The sequence below is a fragment of the Rhincodon typus genome, chromosome 9 (assembly GCF_021869965.1).
Source record: "Rhincodon typus isolate 14 chromosome 9, sRhiTyp1.1, whole genome shotgun sequence".
NCBI lineage: Eukaryota > Metazoa > Chordata > Chondrichthyes > Orectolobiformes > Rhincodontidae > Rhincodon > Rhincodon typus.
In genome coordinates, this window is record NC_063340.1 from 71,195,161 (window position 1) to 71,217,651 (window position 22,491).

At 40.2% G+C, this 22,491-nt stretch overlaps 1 protein-coding gene across 1 annotated transcript in view; it reads right to left on the reverse strand.

The window, feature by feature from the left end:
• LOC125484076 (WD repeat-containing protein 64-like) overlaps positions 1-22,491 on the reverse strand; it is a 143,223-nt gene that overhangs the window by 63,972 nt on the left and 56,760 nt on the right. Inside the window, exons 12-15 of the mRNA XM_048601346.1 lie at positions 11,272-11,395; positions 7,595-7,662; positions 4,771-4,898; positions 3,400-3,537 (exon numbers count right to left, since the gene is read on the reverse strand). Of these exons, the coding sequence (XP_048457303.1) occupies positions 3,400-3,537; positions 4,771-4,898; positions 7,595-7,662; positions 11,272-11,395 (458 nt within the window). The remainder of the gene's footprint in view (positions 1-3,399; positions 3,538-4,770; positions 4,899-7,594; positions 7,663-11,271; positions 11,396-22,491) is intronic.

The window sequence follows — 22,491 nt, forward strand, 5'->3', positions numbered from 1 at the left end:
CACCGGACCCAAAATGTTAATTCTGTTTTTTCCTTCACAGATGCTGCCAGACCTGCTGAGCTTTTCCAGCAACTTTGTTTTTGTTTCTGATTTACAGCAACCGCAGTTCTTTTGGTTTTTATAAAAACCTTGAGATCTAGATAGTCAACAAATCTGCAGAGGAAGATTCCAACATGAAAATCTAAGATAGTTCCATTGAATTTCATTGCTACAGTCATGCAATCAGTCATTTATCAGGCAAAAACAATATCATTGCAGATGCTACATCAACAGCAACTGAGCAACAAAATGAATGCCATGATCACCTGGACTTATAGAGAAAAATGTTTCTCATGGTAATCCTTGTATTTGATGTAAATATATTATTACAGTTAAACAATGTACAAACTCAATGGTTAAGGTAAATGCTACAACTCCCAAACATAGCAAGATTGTGGAAAGTTTGGTCTTCTATATGCACCAAGGAAATACTCAGCTTCAATCAGTTTTGCAAGGCACGTATCAGAAAAGAGCATCAGTAGAGGAGGTGCATTAGAGTAGAAGCTGATGCAGGTACAAAGAACACTAACCCAAATAGACTGTGCTCAATGAGTACCTTTAAGTTCCAACAAAGGACACAATGAAACAAAGAGTGGTGAAAACATTTCATTCACACTGTCAGTCTCATGGAAAGCATCATATCATCTAGAGAGTTTGCAAAACTTCAAATTATCTGTGCTCAAAAAAACTAGTGAAAATTCATTACTGGCTAAGACTGACTACAGAGAAAAGTACGAATATAAGCTCCCTGAAAATTCTAAACAAAATATATACCCACAAACATGGGAAGTCATGATAAAACATTCAAATATAAACTTTAAGCATACAGTCCTTCTTCCATTCCGCACCCAGAACCAATAGCGCTTGGGTGCAAATACAATCAATGTACTTGTAGATGTTCTAGATTGTAGACACTGCTCCACCAGCAATTGCAGGTGTATCTCACACAGGTCATAATCAATGGAATCAGTCAAAAATTATAGAAACAACAGTAACTGCAGCAGACCATTTGCAGAACTAAACATGAAAGGAGACCACTTTCTTCTGAATTGGTGAGCTATACGCTCTCTGCTGTGGCAAGAAACATGGAAGTTCAAGATAATTCAGTCTTGAGAATAGCATCTCTGTGACAATGAATTCCATAGAATCCCTACAGTGTGAAAACAGGCCATTCAGCCCAAAGATTCCACAATAATCCTCTGAAGAGCATCTCACCCAGACCCATCCCCTATTCCCTATCCCTGCGTTTCCCATGATGAACACATCTAACCTACACATCACTGAATACTATGGGTAATTTTGCGTGGCCAAGCCACCTAACTTGCACATCTTTGGACTGTGGGAGGAAACCAGTGCACCCGGTGGAAACCTACACAGACACAGGGAGAATGTGCAAATTCCACATGCTCAAAGGTGGAATTGAACCAGGTCCCTGGTGCTGTGAGGCAGCAGTGCTAACCACTGAGCCACCATGCCACCATGAATGCTTTAGAGGTTACCACTGTACAGCTCACAAAGATGAATGATGAGCTGAAAGATAAAGAAAGGAAATAGGATGAATCACAAACTCTATATTATGAATCCAATGAAAATATTAGCGGCTTACAGGACGATACAGAGCAACTCAAATCTAAAACAGATCAGGCCCAAATTGAGCAGGTATATCATCCTAAGCTCAGAGCAATGCTCAAGAATACAAACAGATTTGTAAAAACACCTGGAGATGCACAGTGCACACAATAAGGAACTACAGATCACTCATGAGTCATCAGTTTCAGAAACAAATGGTGAAAGAAGTCAAGTAAGACATAGAGCAATCAAACTCCACTGAACCAACTACTGAATTGAAAAGGTCCAGGCTTCAACGAAAACAAAAGAGGAAGTGAGTGTGAGAAGCTGAATAGTTATTAAAGCAGCTTAAGAATAAGAAAAGTATACAGGTGCAACAGCAGGTGAAAACTTTGATAGAATTAGAAGAATCTAAACTGTAAAACCAGAAGCTTCAAAATAAGCAGGAAGCGCTTAAGGAATGAAGCAGAAAATGCCTCGAAGATTTGAACAACTCAAAATAGCTTCAGAAATGAGATCAGTCAGTGGTAACATGGAAGAAAGCTTGCAGCAGTGCATCAAGTTAATAGAATTCTGGAATAGCAACTGCAGTACAAATAAAAAAATCTTGTCAATACAAACAGGAGCAATAGACAATAACATTGATCCCTATAAGCAATCAGTGGCACCTCCAGACTAGGTCAGACACACAAGATCTTGAGCATCAGTAAATTATCTGTGCTTCACAGACACTCAGAGACTCACTTGTGAGTAAATTAATCATCTGTTGGAAAGCAGGAAGATGTTCTATGTGTGTGTTTTAAGGCATGTATGCAGTGCTTGACTCTGCCCAGCGGTTAGTCCGCTGTGGGATTTCAAGCTTCACACATGGAAACCAGTTAGCTTGCTGTAATGCCTGCTTCATAACTTGTAATGTACATTGTTATTTTAAATATACTAACCTATGGATTTAATTCCTGATGAGGAGTTCATTATTAGAGCATTATAATTAACATGGTACAATGAGTACATTGGGCTGACTGGCTTCCTTCTGCACCATAAGAATTCTGTGAACAACAGCAAAGTTTGCTTTGACACTTGCCATGAACACACAGGACTGAATTTTACATGGGTGTTCAGCTGGCTTGAGGTGAGCTTCTGGCTTCATTGGAGAATAAATCCTGGATCTGACAGTTGCCAGGCAATCCATTGACTGGCACTCAATATCCATTGCGGGGGGAACAGCAATCACAATCTTGGTCGCAATTTCACCCCTTTCCCTTGCCTCTGAGTACCACCATGCCATCGGGTGCTAAAAAATTCATCCTATAACTACAACAGCATTGATGTTACAGAACTCAATACATCTTTAGCAGTGCAATATCTGTTTATAACATTTGGGCATAAACTATCATGATTGATGATCTCTGCTATATTCGAATTGAACTTCTGGAAAAATCAGACTGCATAATCATCTTCTTTTTTTGTGGACATTTTCCAATAGCTTCTTGTAATTTTTTCAATAAATGCCCATCATATAGTTTTTGCATGTATTCAGTGGAAGAGTAAATGACTTGATAAAACAATTTAATTATAAGAAAGAGAGGAGCTAAAAATGAACGTCACCTCATTCTTCTTGCACCAAAACTTTTCATATGGCATCAAGAATTAAGGACAACAAAGGGTTAAACTCCTTCAAAAGAAAGTTTATTGGCAATCAACTGAAAAACTCTTTCATTTATGTACAACCAATTTTATGTGATATAAGCTAAAAGAATTAAAAAAGCATTTTGAAGTAATAGGCATATTTACCCAGTAATTTCTGTGTCATTAACTTTTATTTTGAGGGGTATAAATTTGACAATTTGAACCTTGGATGACGTGACATCCTGCATAAATTCCTGCTCTTTAACTTCAGCTTGTGTTTCTGAAATTTGTTCTTCGTTAAACCTGGAATTCAATGCAAATAAATATTGGTCATACCACATTTAATGAAATCTTTCTCATGTTGGGAAATCATGTCTCCCAAGTGTGCATGTTGAGGAATCCCAGACTTCTTTTTCCGATCTAAAACTCATAGAATTGTTATAACACAGAAGGCCATTTGACCCATCATGTCAGTGCTGTCCCTCCCGAAGTGTAATTCATGTACTGCCACTTGCCTGCCCTCTCCCCACATCTCTACGCATTCCTCCTCTTTAGATATTTGAAATATTTAGAAAATGGAAAAAGATTTACAACACAGGAGGTATCACTGCCCATCGTGTCTGTGAGCCACCAGCCTAATCCTATTTCCAGCACTTGGCCTGTGTCCCGGGAGGAAGCGAGACTTCAGGAGTACATTCAGTTGCCTGCTAACTGAGCTGAAGTTTCGATTACCTTCAATAAAGGCACAAGCAGCATACTACTGCTGCCCAGTTCCACAGCAAAATCTATGCACCCTTCTTGAACCTGCCTCCTGCCACTTGCCTGATCCAAGCCATCCCTACTGCCACATATTGATTGTTTCTCGTCACATTTCATCATGCAAATCTCAGAGTGCCTCACACAAATTTACAAACTTTTGAATCAGCTAGATATTTTAAAATTTGTTTCATTTCAACAGGATAAAGAGTCATACTGCAGTAAATGGAGCAAAGGACAGATGCAAAATGGAACTTCTTCACTAAAACACAGAACTCTGGAGAAATCAATTATGCCTACTGGAACAGATTCTCCAATTTACCGCATTATCCATGAATGTCGTCTGCTTTAAGCAATGCTCCAAAAATATTATCAGCTTTCAGCAATGCCCAGTTTTTTGTGCAGGCCCTTCCCTTAGTAGTAGTCCTGTAAAAATAGCTGGAAACTGCATTTGAGTTCTATCTATATGACAGGATCCCAATTTTAAGTTAAGCAAGTACTAGATATAAGTTATCACGTGAGCTGCTCAGGACCCAAACATAGCAATGGTTACCATGCAATTGCAAATGGAGCAGAAAGATTTGGAACAATCTTAACCTGTCTATAGACTGGGTGGAAGCTGGTTGCAGATTAGCAAGACATTTTCACAAAGTTGTCTTAAATCAGCATTAACTTTGCCTCTCCTTAAAATTTATGAAACATGACTAACCTCCAGAGGTTCAGTTTTAAAAATTTGGAGTAAATCTTTGAATATTCAACAATTTAAGAAACTTTGCTTACACTTGCAAGAGGGATGCCATTTCTAAATTCCATATCATGATTAAATTAAGCCATCCAACAGCTAACAAATTTTCATCATTGACGCTTATTACATCAATGCCACTCAATGCTGTGTCAATCAGTCCATCCTGCAATAATGCAAAACAAATTATTACAATTTTATGAACTGACATGCAGACTAATCAACATGTACAATTAATATGCAATAGCTAACAAATTTGTTGCTAGGAATGAAAAATTGTAAACAATGGAACAGTGGGAGTGAAATTGGAATTCAGTCTGCTCATTTCTTCAGCATAAAATAGGGGAGTGACTATAAGTGTACGTCACCTGTCACATGAGCCTGGAACACACAAGGATTCCTGTTGCCATGTTTCTTAGCCTACTCCTTAGTTGTACTGTGTGTCAGCTGAAATGAATATTATTGCCTATGCAAATAATAAGCCTTGCATCACTACTTTATGTCGAACTGAAGTGTCCCTCTATGTCTAACAGTAGCATGTGTTGTGCTAGTTGCAATCAGTCTCTTCAGGAACAATCAAGCCATCAAAGTGTTCATGGGTAAGGAGAATGGGGTGGTTAAGGGGTAGTCGCTCACCATCAGCAAGTGAAATATTACGAACTTAGGTCTAGAAAGAGCAGGTACTCCTCTGCATTGCTCCATATTGAAATTACAGGTTGCTACCCATTCCTCCATCCTACTCCTCTCCCTGATATACCACAGGACCAGTGCCAGCATCCAAACACAGCCAGCCTTCATCCTTGCCTGAATTGGTGCACTGCATTTTGGAGCACAGCTGGTTTCTGTTGGCAGAAGAGGACCTATTTTGTCTGGTTCTCCCATACATCATTTTCAGTGTAGGTGAGGAGGTGGTGATATCACTGGACTAGTAATCCAGAGCTCCAATCCAAAGTTCTGGGGGCTTGGGTTCAAATCCCACCCAGGCAGATAGTCAAACACGAATTCAATTTATAAAAAGGAAAACTTCTTGAGTACAAAGGTGGCCTGTTGGCGAAGATGTAACTATTGCCAACACTAATGTCTTTTCAGGAACAAATTCTGCCAAGCTTACCTGGTCTGGCCTATATGTGATTCAGGACCAACAGCAATGTGGTTGAATCTTAACTGTCCTCTGGGCAACTAGGGATGAGCAATAAGTACTATGAATGAATATTAAAGAAAGCACTGATTTTGAATGCCAGTAGTGAGGCATGACCAACTTCCACACATGACTTAAAATTCTGTTCATAGCCATAATAGTATGGAGTAGGAAGCTGAGAGCCGTAACATATGGAGTTATACAGTGGGAATGTTTTATAATTCTGTACTGATGATTCCCATCCAACATTACACTTTAAGTTGTCCCAAAATGCATATGACAGTGCCAAAAACATATTTATATGATAAGATGACAAAACATCAACAAAATTACATTTACCTCCTTCCCAGCATTCGACTCTGCACTGAGGAGTTGTAATTCCTTCCTTCTGGCTAAACTGCTGCTGGTATATACTGTGGCAATTATATCTGGAAATCCTGCTAGAATGGTTAGATTCGGTTCATCTGGTGTATCCTTTGGGGAAATGAGACTATTAGGAACTGACTGCATTTTATTAATGGTTTTGTCCTTGTTTATCTAATGAAGGTTCACCAGTGTATGCCATTCTGATGTTGAATTTGCTTTTAAGATGAGTAGATATCAAAATAAACAAGAGGGTGTAAATCCAGTCCCAGCTGTTGGAACTAAATGTTGCCATATTCTATCCACATTAAAATAGGTTGAAAATGTTTTAAAATATTGCGGATTCATGACTTTTGCCCACAGGTGTTGGTTTTTGTTGTCATTTACTTTTCGGTGCAAATATGCAAATTTATGATGCGTAATTTCACGGATACAGAGGATTTACTGTATAAAGAGTCATAGAATCCCTACTATGCAGAAAGAAGCTGACCCTTCGACCACCAAGACCCAGCCCCCTACCCTATCCCCATAACTCTACATTTCCTATGGCTAATCCACCTAATCTGCACATCTTTGGACTGTGGGAGGAAACCAGAGCACCCAGCAGAAATCCACACAGACACGGGGAGAATGGGCAAACTCCACACAGACAGTCTCCTGAGGCTGGAATTGAACCTGAGTCTCTGGGACTGTGAAGCCAACTACTGAGCCACCATGCTGCCCTGCAATGACACCACTTGGAGATATTTTCATTTTATTGATATGACCCATTGACATATGAGGCTGAATACTTTAATGCCCAAAGGTGAGTGCAAAACTAAGTTTCTTCGTAGTGTGCTGGTGGTTATTATCTACCCACCTCGACAGATATTTTCCACGAAGGAGGGATCTGTGGAACAACCGAGATCCTTACATGGATATTCAATGGTCACTTAAGTGTTACCAGTGGGATGTTTCCTGTGGCGATAGAGGCCCATGTCAAGTCTCTAGGCAATCAAATAGTGACTGGGTTGGTAGTAGTTGGAATGTGGGGTGGGTGTGCTTCATGAGTATCTTCGGGGTGTTTTTGTGTTTTAAACTTATACTCTATTGTTATAAACAGCAGTGGCCTCGGTGTTCCATGACTGACCTCCACAGTAACCACACTGCAAAATAAAACTTACAATCTGTGAAGCCAGGTTTCATTCTAGGATCTGACGTTTCCAGAATTACCATCAGCTGGGATCATAACATCAGTGGTACTGACCTGCAGGTCTATCAATGACAGACTGACAGACAAGGGAAAAATTTTTTTGTCAGTGTAGGAAGCACCATATATCAGCTTTTATGCAGATCACTGGTCAGTCAGATTGGATGCTTACCACTGCAGGGAAAGCATCATAACACATTTCCTCTCGAGTTTTGAGAGAATCATAAAGCTCTCCAAGGCCTTTCAAACATTCGAGAATGAAGCAGAGAACGGGCAAGCACCGAAAGCACTGTCAGAGGTGGCCCAGCTGGTGCACAGCCATCTGTAAATTACCACTGAATTTACTTCCACTATGCTTTCAGGTACTGCATTCCAGATCATAGCACTTACTGAGTAAAAGACAAGCCTCAATTCTTAGCTTGCAGCTTTATCAATTACTTTAAATGTATTCCCTCTGTTCATTGGTCCTCCAGCCAGTGTAAACAGATTCTCCCTCTCCACTCCATCAAATGTAGCATTGTTTTGAACAGTCTATTAAACTTTCCTTCACCTTCTCTGTTCTAAAGAAAACAATACATCCTTTTCTAATCTCTCTGAATACTTACAAGTAAATTATTTTACATGTCACATATAACAGATCTTTATACCTTCATGTCATACAGAGAAACTAAATAAATGTAGTGGCAAATTTTAGAAACCTGAAGAATTTTGATCTTGTTTTTCCAACCAAAAGCAAGCATTATTTGTGGGATGCCAAAATTCATAAAGTACAATTGTGAGACGCGATGATCTTCTTCACTGTTTTCTGTGGTTGGAGCAATGCCTTTAACTTTCTCTCCAGTAAAAAGCTCCCAAATTATAATTGAGCCTGTGGTCAAAGGAGAATGAAAAATAGCCATATTATATGAAGTGCAAAATGAATACTAACCGTTGGGGAAAACACTTGGTTTTGCCAGTTCAACATGAACACTGAGATTGTTATCCCACAGTTCTTGGGATCAATATCAAAGAAACATTTATGTAGTGCTTCAATGAAGAAAAATGACATCGCAGAGACAGATTCATGTGGGGTGATAGTTTGCTTTTATTGAGCAACAAGTGACGAGGTTGACTAGAGAAAAGAAGGAACTGTATAAGTAACTTCTAATAAGGAAGTCAAGATGAATAATTTGTTGGGAATAGTCAAGAAGTACAAATATAGATGCCATGCATCCAAAGAGATCAGAGGCAGCCTGAAGGCACAAAGAAATGTAAGCTTAAGATTGGAGTAGAGTGGAATTTTGGGGCTGAGCAGAAGCAACTGAAATAATGCTCTCTATTTTAGTAAAAAATTCTAAGCTTCTTGACCTTATGTTTGAAGGGAAAATACAGTACAAAGAAACTCTACATATCTTTCTAGTTTAAACTTTGAAATATTCCACAGCAAGTATATACTTTGAAAAGCACATTGCTAATCTTTAAGATGGATGTCACGGGTCACCTGATTTTTAGAACTGCACATTGGTCAACTTTCTAGCCAAAGGCTTGTGTAAGAGTTATTACAATTGGTGGATGTATGTATATTGAAAAGGGGAGAATGGAAAAAAAGGGGGAGGAGTGTTATGTGTGTAGTTTGGTTGTGTGTTGCCCCTTTAAAAGAACAGGTCAGGTGTGGAGATGGGAGCTAGGGGGAGAGTCTAGCACCAACAATGGAGCTGACAGGACTCTAAATAAAGTATTTCCTTTTCAAGTTTATCCTCTGTCTACCTTGTGTTGTATTTCTGGTTCTAGTGAACCACAAACACAATAACTGGCAACGAGGATGGGATTTGGGCCACAAACTATGTGCAAACAGTATTTTTATACAGCAGGCACTTGGAGCTGCTGACAGACAACAGGCCACTAACCTCCATTTTTGGCCCATATATAGGAATACTGTCAATGGCCATGGCATGACGGATGTTCCCAACTGGAACCTGAAAATTATGTACTCTTCCCAGAAAGATAAAGCTATCGGTGTCAACGAGTCAAACGCTGAACGCTACCTGGAATGACTCAGTCTGGAGCCTTGTGGTGGACTTAGTCTTGAGAGAAAGGACTTGTCATAGAAACTGCTCTGAATTACAGCCTTAATTGTCCAGAAGGACGGATGGAGAATGAGAGTTGTTATTCTCCCTCTGTTAACAGGAAAGGTGCTGGAACAAGTGCACCAAGGGCACCCTGGTGTGGTGCAAATGAAAGCTGTAGCCCAGAGCTACTTTTAGTGGCAAAAGGTGGACTCCCAGATTAAGGAGACAGTGGAATCATATCAGTCCTGCACACTAGAAAGGAAAGTGCTGTCATTGTCACCCCTTCACCCATGGGAATGACCTCAATCACTGTTGCAGTGTATTCACATCTATTTCATCAGGACCAGTAGGGGGACAGATATTACTTGTGGTCATGGATGTCAGGCACAGAGATTTGTACAAACCTTGAAGCAGACCTTAAAGGCCTCATAAAGGGGGTGGTGGCTAGGATGGTGAATCAACAATTTCCTCAGCATGTACATGAACATGCCACACGTGTTAACCCAGTGTCCATCGGCATCCTAAATGTTCAACCACCAGCTGTGAACCATGTTTGACTTACTTCAGCCGGAAGAGACCAGAGAGCTGGTAGAACGAAATCAAGAAGGACAGACAGTCAGAAGGGCAGGAACCTCACAGTTAAAGGTATTCTAAAGAGGGAAAAAGAGGGATAGCAGCTAGGAAAACTTAGTATTTATGCTGAAGATGAGGTTGGGGGTGGGGGAGGTGGGGGAGGTGAGCACATAGGTAGAGACAGAGCCCAGTGAGACAGAGAGAGATAGAGAGACAGACAGACAGAGAGAGATATGAAAGGGATAGACAGTCAAGGAGATTATTGATTGTAGGCCAGGACAGGAGAGAAGCTGATAATCAGACCTGAAAGTCAGAGAGAATGGGTAGGCTGTGCTGAAAGCAAGCAATGACATGACAGGTCCAGGGTGTGGTGTGGGTAAAAAAAATGGCAGGATGGAATCCGGCTTTAGAGTTATTGAACTCTATGTTCAACCCTACAGGCTTCAGGGTCCCTAAGCGAAAAATGAAATGCTGTTGTTTGAACTTGCGCTGAGGTTCACCCAAGTCCTGCAGCGAGCCTATGACAGAAATGTTGGCGTGGGAATGCAGTGGTGTGTTGAAATGGCAGGGAACTGGAAGCTCAGGCTTATTTTTATGGACAGTGTTCTGCAAAGTGGTCATCCAGTCCGCATTTTGTCTCCTCCAATGTAGAGGAGACCAAATTCTATGAATGAACTGCAGGCAAATTGCTGCTTCACCTGGATGGTATATCTGGAGGTCTTGAATAGTGAGGTGGGAGGAGGTAAACAGACAGGTGTTACACCTTCTGTGATTGCATGGGAAGATGCCATGGAGTTGTGGGGAGGTGTTGGGAATGAAGAAGCATGAATAGATTTGTCTACATATCCTCAAAACAGAAGATATTGAACTGAGGGAGTATGAATCATAGTCATTCCAAGGACATTACAAGAGCCACTTCATGAGTGAATGGGGAATTCATTGAGGAAAATCAAAAAAGGATGATAGTTGTTCTGATGAATGCTAAGGAGCTTTGACAAGTGAGCTAACTGGAATCGGAAAAGGTTTGCAAGATTAGCCCCTAACAAACAATAATTGCTGGCCTAGCCAGCGATGCCAGTGTCCTGTGAATGAATAAAACAAAAGATGTATAGGGCAGAAAGGTCAGCAATAGAGGTGAGGGGAAAAATTAAGGGGTTATAGTTCAAGTTTTCTTTTACAGTAAATGAAAAAAATGCCCTAAATCAAAAATAGTTAAAAAAAACCTCACCATCAGCTGCTCCAGTGATAAGTTGTGTTCCCTGCTGATCTACTGCTCCAGCTGTCACTTCTACACCATGTCCATGAGGATGCTCAATTTGATACATTTTCTTTCCTGTTTGCATTTCCCATACCTGTAAATAAAAACAAAATGCTTTCTTATTGCTACTTATCCTAAGGCTAAATGCAAAATCAAATAATCCTTTTATGAAGATATAGATTAGGAGCAGAATTAGAACATTCAGCCCCTTGAGACAGCTCTCTCTCTCTCTATTCATTACTCTTGCTCAAGTCATATTGGCGTCAATATGTTACTCTGTTTCTCTCTCCACAAATGCTGCCAGACCTACTGATACTCCTAACAAAAACCAAAAGGACTGCAGATGCTGGAAATCAGAAACAAAAACAGAAATTGCTCTTCTGAAGAAGGGTCACTGGCCTCTAAACATTAACTCTGATTTCTCTCTATAGATGCTGCCAGACCTACTGAGCTTTTCCAGCAATTTCTGTTTTTGCTACTGATTCTCCTAATATGGCTACCTCCTTTAAGCTGTTTAGTACTATGCGCAGCTTATCAACCACATCGACTCACAACATTCGACATTGTGAAAATACAGGTGTGTTCCGTTTACAATGAATGGCTGTTTAGGAGGGCAGTGAAGACTGTGGGTCAATCGAATAAACATAGCTGAGCGGAGACTTAAAAGGCACAATCATCTGTTCTGGAGTGAGCAATCAAAAGATCATAAGAAATAGCAACATTTGTAGGGCATTCAGACATTCAAACCTCTCTTGCCACTCAATAAAATCTAAGTTGATCTGTTTGTGGCCCTACTATTTTCCTGCTTGGCCCCTATAGCTCTTGACAACATTGTACATCAAAATCTATCTATCTCATTTCAGTCTGAAATGGGTGACATCCCTTAGTCTAGAGTCCCTGACAAGGGAAAGCATCCTTCAAAATCTAACCTGCCAAGCTGCCTCAGACTGTTCTCTGTTTCTAAACTGCAATGAGTACACGGCCAACATGCTAAACCTTTCTCCATAAAATAATTCCTTCATCCCTATGATCAGCTAAGTGAACTCTCTTCTAATTGCTTCTAAAGCAAGCAGATCCCTCCTTAAATAAGGAGATCAAAACTGTACACTGTACCGTAAGTGTAGTCTCCCAATGTCCTGTACAGGTTTAACAAGATTTCCCTACTTTTAAACTCTGCTCACTCTTGCAATAAAGGCCTGATATTTCATTTGCCTTTGTAATAACTTGATACATGTGCTTGCTAAGTTTTTGTGATTCATGTTTAAGGACAAGTAAATTCATCTATATTGCAGGATTCTGGAGTCTGTCTCCATGTAAATAATATTCTGTACTGTTTCTCCTCCCAAAAGAGAGCAATCATACAGTTTGTCATATGATACTCCACATGCCAAGTTTCTGCTCACTCACTTAGCCTATCTATTGCCCTCGAATCAAAAGAGAAAAACTGAAATACCCTGGTGCTTAACTTCTCTGTGCTTTACTTAGCTTTCTCCTTTGAACCCTGGTAGCTCCTGTTTAATGCCTTCACAATGCATTTTTTGTCCAATAAAACAGAATACAGCAATACAGAAGGAGACCATTCAGCCCATTGAGTCAGTGCTAGTTATTTCAAAGAGAATCCTGGTCATCCTTACCACTGCCTTTGCCCCAACCAATCTTTCTATTTTTTCTCTCCTTGTATTTATGCAATTTCCTTTTGAGAAAGGGACAATGAAGGCAACACTGTTGATAGGGTATACATGGCATTCCAGAAGGCATTTGATTCAATGCCATACAATACAGTTATATTTAATGGCATTAAAGGGACAATAGCAACATGAATATAAAATCAGCTAAGTGTTAGGAAACAGAGAGTAATAGTCATTTATTTTTGGAATTGAAGAAGATTTGAAGTGGAGTTCCCAAGGTGTTAGTATTGGGAACCTTGCTTTACTGATATGTATTAATGGTCTGGATCTTGGTGTGAAAGGGACAATGACAAAGTTTGTGGATAATATGAAACTTAGAACAATTGCAAATTGTGCAGAGGACAGAGTGGAATGCCAAAAGGACACTGACAACTTCATTGAGTGTGCAAATCAGTGGCAGATGAGGTTCAGTGCAGAGAAGTGTAAGGTGATGTACTTTGGTGAGACAACCATTGAAAGACAATATAAAATAGGGGTTACAATTCAAAAGGGGTGCAAGAACAGAGGGACATAGGTGTATACATGCACAGATCTTTGAAGGTGACAGGACACGTGGAGAAGGCAGCTAATAAAGCACACAGTGTTCTCAGCTTTATTAACAGAGTACAAGAGCAAGGAGGTAATGTTGATCTTGTACAAGACACTTGCTAGAGCTCAGTGGAGTATCATGGACAGCTGTGGGCACCACATGATAGGTAAGATGTGAATGCAGAAATGATTCATGAAAATGGTTCCAGGAATGAGAAACCTCACTTGTGAGGATAGACTGAAGAAATTGGTACTGTTCTTGGAGAAAAGAAGGTTGAGAGGATATTTGATAGCAGTTTACAAAATCATAAGCAGGCTGGATAGAGTAGATAGGGAGAAGTTGTTCCTACTCGTGAAAGAAAAAAGAACGAGAGGGCACAGATTTAAAGTTATGTGGAAAAGAAGCAAGTGTGACATGAGAAAATGCTTTTTCACGCATTCAGTAGTTCAGATATGGAATGCATTGCCTGGAGCTGTGGTGGAGGCAGGTTTAATTGATGCATCCAAGAGGCAAAGGATAATTATGTGTGAAGAAATAGTGTGCAAACGAGACAAAGCAGGAAGATTAGCATTAGGTAATGGTGCCCATTTCAATAACTAACGTGGCTACAATGGGTCATATGCACCCTAAAAATCCCCTGAATCTGAATCTGTATCCATCTCAATATCAGGGATAGAGTATATTCCAAATCCTAGCCACTTTTTGTGTAACTGTTTTTCTTCTTGTCACCTCTATGCTTCTGCTAGTCAATTTAAAAATTAAGTTAAAGCTGGACCATGTGATTATTGATCCGTCAGACATTGGAAACAATTTCCATTTATTCTTTCTAAATCCTTCAAAATTTTAACCATCTCCATCAACTCCCTTCAGACTTCTTGGCTCTTAGGAGAGCAACCTCAGCTTCTCCGTATTCCCTCGTCCCTGGAGCTATTCTCGTAAATATATTAGGTCTCTTCTGAACCATCTACAAAGTCTTCAGATCTCTCTGGCACCCAGGATTGGAAACCATCATCATCACGTTGAACAGTTTTATGTAGGGTCAACAAAATCTCTTTGCTTTTCCATCTTATACCCCTAATTACAAAATCCATCAAAAGCTAGGTTTCAGAATAATATACCTTACAATCATAGCTTTGTCAAACAATTGCACGCAACTTGATCTTTTGTATTATGAACAATGGCACATTGGGCAGCACTGGCACAATGTATGATCCTACATTATGTAACCAGCTCCACTTCTTTGAAGCTAGACCTATGTCAAAATATTTTTTTGAGGGTTTTTCTGGAAATGTTCTTGTGGGTGATTTTATAATGTTCAGGGGCTACATTTCGGTTTCCAGCAACTATTTTTTGATTCGCACCAGCTCATTAGTCAGTGATATAGTCACATGGTAACAATAACTTCTATGTTTGAGTTGACATATGTGGTATTTGGATTCACACAGAGACAGAATTAGAAGAATTCATCGACAGCCTCAATTATAAACTCTCCACTAAGCTTAATGCCACAGCTCACATGGAAACATTAATTTCCATGACACAATGGCATTAGACAATAGGCATAAGTTTGCAACAAATGTTTTCAATTATAATATTATAATTCCAAATAATTGACAGAAATTGCTGCACAAACAGAAATCATCACCTTTACATATATTATGCAGACTGGTGGAATCATGTGAATACACTTCTATTGCTTATATGCAAAGTTGCAACATTTTAATGAGCCAGCTACTATCATGTTTATTGCACATCAAATCTTAATCACAGATTTAAATTTACAATGAAGACTATTCATTACAATATCACCCACTACATTTCCCCAAAAATAGCAGTTCCAGATCTTATGCAGTAATCGCCTGAATGCACAAAGAGTTCATGTTCATTTAAGAATGTGAGAGTTAAGCTTGAGAGTTCACGTTCATTTTTAAAGAAATTGTTACTCGGTGATCTCAAGTTTTCCTGGCTCCCAGGCAGTTGGATATTCCATTATTGTAGGTCCTCTCTCCTTTACAACATCCTTCTCCACCCAACCTTTATCAGTCTCCTTCTTTCATCTAACTATGTTTGCTGCCTGCTCCTTCTTCCACACAATCTTACAACCTCCTTCTTCTTGTCTGAAACTACTGGTCTCTTCTTCACCCCACCATCTCACAGCCTCCTTCTTCAACCATCCACATTGCAGCTTCCTTATTCTTCCCCAAAATCTTTTAGTTTCCTCCTTTGCCCCCACCACCACACTTTGCAGCTGCTTCCTCCCCCTCTGCCAATCTTTGCTACAGATACTTCTGAAGGAGTCCTATAAGCTTTTGACAATTGCTTTAAAACTGAGAACAAATTCTTGGATGTTTAACAGAAGAGTTCAGCATTCATGGGAATCCATAAATAAGTTTCTTAGTAACCTGCACAGATTAGTGGAGAACTACGACGATGGAACTTTGAAATCAGATTGAGAAGTGGTAAACTTATCGATGAATATTTATCAGATATGTTACAGTCCTGAAAAGATTTTACTTTGGAGAAAACTATTCAGACAAAAGAATGCCATAACTGTAAAACTATAGGTCACTTCCAGAGGATGGGCAGAAGGGTTTAGTTTCAGAACAACACAAATGCCTGCTCATACAAAGATGTTAATTCAATGGGATCACCAGCATTAGGAAAGATACCTAACACATTTGCAGAAGAAATTGATGATCCAAGTGTTTCAAGTTTGACAGAACCTTGTTATATCAATACAAAACCTAATTAATTTTAGGACAGGCGATGGCCTAGTGGTATTATCGCTGGACTGTTAATCCAGAGACCTCGCTAATGTTCTGGGGACCTGGGTTCAAATCTCCGCCACAGCAGATGGTGGAATTTGAATTCAATGAAAATCTGGAATTAGGAGACTAATAATGACTATGAATCCATTGTTGATTGTTGGAAAAACCAACCTGATTCTCTAAATGTTCTTTAGGGAAGGAAACTACCATCCTTACTTGGTCTGGCCTGCATGTAAGTCTTAAACAGCCTTCTGGGTAACTAGGGATGGGCAATAAATGCTGGCCTGGCTAGTGATGCCCTCAGCCCATAAATGAATTTAAAAAATTTAAGCTTGATACAGGAGTGAATGTTACAACCTCATCAGATAAAACGGAATGGCTGAAAAGAACAGTATATTCACTCAACTTCTGGATGGTTCACTCTTCCCTAAAGGGAAACTTGTTTTGCCTATGTTTCCCGGTGTCATAGGACACTTTGTTGTTATGCAACAGATCAGGGTCTAATGGGGTCAGGGTGGGGCGAACAGGGGTCAGATTGGAGGTCAGGTCGGCTCTGGTGGTGGACCAGGTCAAACGGCAGTGTAGGGGAGAGGATAGAGTCTGGTGGCAGAATGGGGAGTTATGGGGAGAGAAGGGAGTTCTGACATCAGGTCAAGTCCTGCAAGGGGTGGTCAGCATGGTGGAGGGGGTTTTGGGTGCAGATCAAGGTCAGTTACACGTCAAGGTCTGTTGAAGAGGGTATCAAGTCCTGATGGGGTGTGTTGGGTACCGGGGTGTGTTGGATACCAGGTTGTTGGGGGTATCAGCTCCCAAGTGTGGGGGATGGGACATTAGATCCAGGGGTTGTCAGCTCCCTGGGGGCTATTGGGTCAGGGTCTGGGGGTATAATGGGTCTGAGGGTTGTCAGTAAATTAAATATGCGTTCAGTTTCTTAGTCACTTGGGAGTTAGCCATGGGTGAGTTGCCAGAGGACTGGAGAGTGGCTAATGATATGCGATTGTTAAAGAAAGGCAGCCAGGAAAAGTCAGAGAACTTTCGACCCGTGAGCCTTACATCAGTGGTGGATAAGATGTTGGAACTGATTCTGAGAGACAGGATTTACATGCATTTTGAAAGGCAAGATCTGTTTAGGGATAATCAGCATAGCTTTGTGCCTGGGAAATCTTGTCACACAAATTTGATTGAGCTTTTTGAGGAGGCTACCGAGAAGACAGATGAAGACAGAGTGGTAGACATTGTCTATGCGGTCTTCAGCAAGGCATTCAACAAGGTCCTGCATGGTAGACTGGTCAGTAAGGCTAGGAGGTATGGTTAGCAATTTTGCAGATGACACCAAAATTGGTGATATAATGAACTGTGAAGAAGGTTGTCTAAAAGTACAAAGAGATCTTGATCAGATGGTCCAAAGGAGCGAGAAGTGGCAGATGGAGTTTAATTTAGATAAATGCAAGGTATTGCATTTTGGTAAGGCAAACCAGGACAGGACCTATGCAGTTAATGGCAGGACCTTAGACAGTGTTGTTGAACAGGGTGACCTCAGAGTGCAAGATCATAGTCTTTGAAAGTGGCGTCACAGGTAGGCAGGGCTGTGAAGAAGACATTTGACATGCTTGCCTTCATTGGTCAGAGCATTGAGTACAGGAGTTGGGATGTTATGTTGTAGCTGTACAGGACATTGGTGAGGCCACTTTTAGAATCCTATGTACAATTCCTGTCACCCTGTTATACAAAGGATGTTGTTAAACTAGAAAGGGTACAGAAAACATTTACAAGGATGCTGCCAGGACTGCATGGTTTGAGTTATAAGGAGAGACTGGTTAGGCCGGGATTATTTTCACCTGGAGCATAGGAGGCTGAGGGGTGACCTAATAGAGTTTTATAGAATCATGAGGGGCATAGATAAGATGAATGGCCAAGGTCTTTTTCAAGGGGTGGGGGAGTTCAGAACTGGACGGCATAGGTTTAAGGTTAGAGGGGAAAAATTTAAGAGGGATTTGAAAGGCAACTATTTCACACAGAGTGTGGTGCGCATATGAAATGAGCTGTCAAGTGGTTGAGGCGCGTACAGTTACAACATTTAACAGGCATTTGAACAGATACGTGAATTGGAAAGATTTAGACGGTCATGGGCCAAACGATGGGAAATGGGATGAGTTCAGTTTAGTCTACTTGGCTGGCATGGACTAATTGGTCCAAAGGGTCTGTTTCCATGCTGTATGACTCTATGACTCTTGATAATGTATTTAATTTTTTTGTCTAACTCTTCCTGAGTAACTATTATAGCTAACTTCTTCAGAACCATCCAAATTCTCTAATCTTTATTTAGACTTTTGAAGGGTTCCAGATGTGGAAGAATTGCCCAGTGGAAAATTCAATTTCACAGGCAATTCCTTCGGAGAGAGCTACAATGAAGATTCTGCAGGGTCCCCATACGCAACTATGATATACATAATTACTGCCTTGCCAGTGGAAAGTCTGTCCTAGAGGTTCTGAAATGGTTAATGGTGGAGACTGCATAATGCGCCAAACAATCTCTTGATAACTTACAATCTTGTGTGGGAAGTCAGGGGTATAGCTGTCGATTTTTTAGGGGACAGATGTATCATCTGTGTTTCCCAAGAATCTTAGTAACAATGTCTCACAAGCTAATGCAACTTTTACCAAATTGCCACCATGCAATAACTGGCATCTTGATAACACAAGAGCCTATTCCTGTTAAGACTCACTCGTGGTTGTCCCTGTACCATAGTAAACCTTCATAGACTGTCACAGAAACAGGAATTGTGGCAATATTCTTTCACCCACAAGTATAATACATGATATTATACCACACACCAAACACCATGAGATTTTACCTCATTTCATAACCATTTATGCAGAATCTTATTGAATGCTTTTTGAAAATCCAAATATGCTACTTCAATTAGCTTCACTTTATCTACTATGCTTACTATGTCCTCAAATAATTCTAATAAATTTGTCAAGCAATGATTTCCCTTTCAAAAAAACCATGTTGACTCTGTCTGATTGTTTTATTATTGTCTGAATAAGCTGCTACCATTTCTTTAATTATGCTTGGTTTTAGCTTACCTGGCTGAGAGTTTCCAGCTTTCTGTTTCCCTCTTTTCTAAAAATAAATACTAACTTTGTGGTTTTCCAATCCATTGATACTTTTCTAGAATCTAAGAAGTTTTGGAAAATTATAACCAATGCATCCAATATCTCTGATATAACACGGTGTAGAGCTGGATGAACACAGGCCAAGCAGCATCAGAGGAGCAGGAAGGCTGCCGTTTCGGGCCTAGACCCACTGCAAAGCCTCATCCAATGTCTCTGCTGTTATTTCTTTTAAGACCTTAGGAAGCAGGCCATTTGATCCAGGGAACTGTCAACATTTTCGTCCTATTATTTTTCCAGTAATTTCTTCCCCAGGGATCACAATCTTTCATTCTTCCCTTTGTGCCTTGCTTTTCTTCTTTTCTTAGGATGTGATTTTTTTCTTCTATTGTGAAAGCCAATACAAAATCCTTACCAATGACTGATTCCCTACTGTCACCCTCAAAGGGATCCAAGCTCTTTTACAGATACTTCTTTTTTCCTTTTTATATACTCAAAGAAGTTTTTTACTGTGTTTTTATTTTACTGGATAATTTTCTGTCACACTTCACCTTTTACTTCTTCATTTATTTTAGTAATTTTTTTGCTGGTTTCTAAGCTTTGCCCAAATCTTCTGGACTAACACTAACTTATATAGAATTGATGTCTCTTCTTTTAATTTGGTACTACCCTTAAATTCCTGAGTTAGTCATAACTAGTACATAGTTTGCACAGGATTCTTTCTTTGTCAATATCATTTGTTTTTGATAGAAGAGTCATGAAATGTCTCCTTAAATTGGCTAACCGACTTACTTTTTAACCTGATTGTATCAATGAGGACTTCACAAGCTTCAAAATCTCCCCTCCCCCAACCGCATCGCAAAACCAGCCCAGCTCGTCCCCGCGTCCCTAACCTGTCCGTCCTTTCTCCCACCTATTCACTCCTCCCACCTCAATCCCAACCCCCACCTCCTACCTACCAGCCTCATCCTGCCTCCTTGACCTGTCTGTCCTCCCTGGACTGACCTATCCCCACCCTAACTCCCCACCTACACTCACCTTTACTGGCTCCATCCCCGCCTCTTTGACCCGTTTGTCTCCTCTCTACCTATCTGCTCCTTTATCCATCTTTCATCCGCCTCCCCCTCTCTCTCTATTTATTTCAGAATCCCCTTCCCCTCCCCCATTTCTGAAGAAGTGTCCAGACCTGAAACGTCAGCTTTCCTGCTCCTCTGATGCTGCTTGGTTTGCTATGGTCATCCAGCTCTAAACCTTGTTATCTCTTACTTTTTAACCTATTCCTTTCCTATCCACTTTTTCCAACTCTGACTTCATATCCTTAAAATTGTCTGTATTTAAGTTTAGGATTCTAACATCAAAATCAAAATTCCCACTTAAAATTGAGTCGGAATTTTCTGATATTATGATCAATCTTGCCTAAAGGGGTCCTTTGTTATGACATAACTAATTAATCCTGTCTGATGACACAATTCAAAATTTGCTATGCCCAATCGATTTGAATATCAGAAACTACTATAAATATTGCAGTATCTTTCTTTCAACACCATTATGTCTTGATTTGTACCCTGATTTACAGTATAGCTACAGTCAAGGGTATTATAAACTATTCCCTAAAGTGACTTATTTCCTTTGGTATTTATCTTCCTTAAAATTCTTTGAACTATGATAATTTCTCATTGTTGTGTTCTTCTTGTTTTTTTTTGGCATTGCTACCCTACCTTCTTTTCCTTTCTTCCTGTTTTCTCAAACTGTCAGATACCCTTGGATTTGGATACCGGTTGTGTTTGCATTGTAGCGGCATCTTTGTAATGGATAGCTAATCTCTCTACCCTGCACTATTGCTTTATCCTTTCTCTTAAATTTCCAAATTTCCCCTTATGTGAACCCTCCCCACACCCAACATTTAGTTTAAGGCGTTCTTTGCAGTCCCAATTTTCTAATTCATCAGAACACTGGTCTGAGCATGGCTCAAGTGAAGACTGTCCCATTGGTACAACTCCCTCTTGCCCAGTACTGGAGCCAATATTCAATGAATTAAAAACCCATTTATTTCCTACCAAATTTTGACCCATAATTTCAACTGCCTGACTGCACTTATGGTAATTTGCTTGTGGTTCGAGTAATGAGCCAAAGACAATGCTTTCTGGGATTTTCTTTTTTAAGTTAGCCACTAACTATGTATATTACTGAGGCAAAGATGGTAAGAACTGCAGATGCTGGAGTCAGAGACAACACAGTGTGGAATTGGAGGGACACAACAGGCCAGGCAGCATCAGAGGAGCAGGAAAGTTGATGTTTCGGGTCGTGACCCTTCTTCAGACCCTTTTACTGAAGAAGGGTCCACGCTGTATTATCTCTATATACTACTGAGGCAGAACGTCTTTATTAGCTATGTAATTATCATCCACATGAACCATGACAACCAGATCCTTGTTGTTTTACTGCAATTTCCATTCCAGCCCAAGGAGATGTCCTTAATGCAGGGGAGACGTATGATGATGGAAGTGATGAAGATTGGGTTGCCAGGTAGAAGAAAAGGAAGATTTAAGATCAACTGAAAAGATGTGATAGCAAGAGAATTAAAGGCAGCAGGATTGGAAGAGAAATGAGTACCTGACAGGAGATGATGCACCAGCATTGTGATAATCCTGAATATAATGCGAGAAGCCACAAGAAGAGGAGGATGCAGAATAAATGCACTATGACAGCACTACAAACCTTGAAGGTGTAAATTTTAACAGGGCAAACAAGGAACTAGTTACTTTATTCAGTGGAAATTCCATGTCAAAATGTGATGATGTGTGTGGTTTATGCTTTCCCAACTGGAAGTGTTCTGATCCTGTAGAAGCCTCTGAGGAAAGGCCAAGCAAAATAGTTAAGAAACAAACAAGGAGAATGCTGGAGAAACTGAGCATGTCTGGCAGTATCTGTGGAAAGAGAAAAAGAGTTAACATTTCGAGTCCGGTATGACTCTTCTTCAGCAGTCTTCACTTCCGAAGCAGCATCATACCAAACTCAAAACATTAACTTTGTTTCTCCCTCCACAAATACTGTCAGACTTGTCGAGTTTCTCCAGGATTCTCTGTGT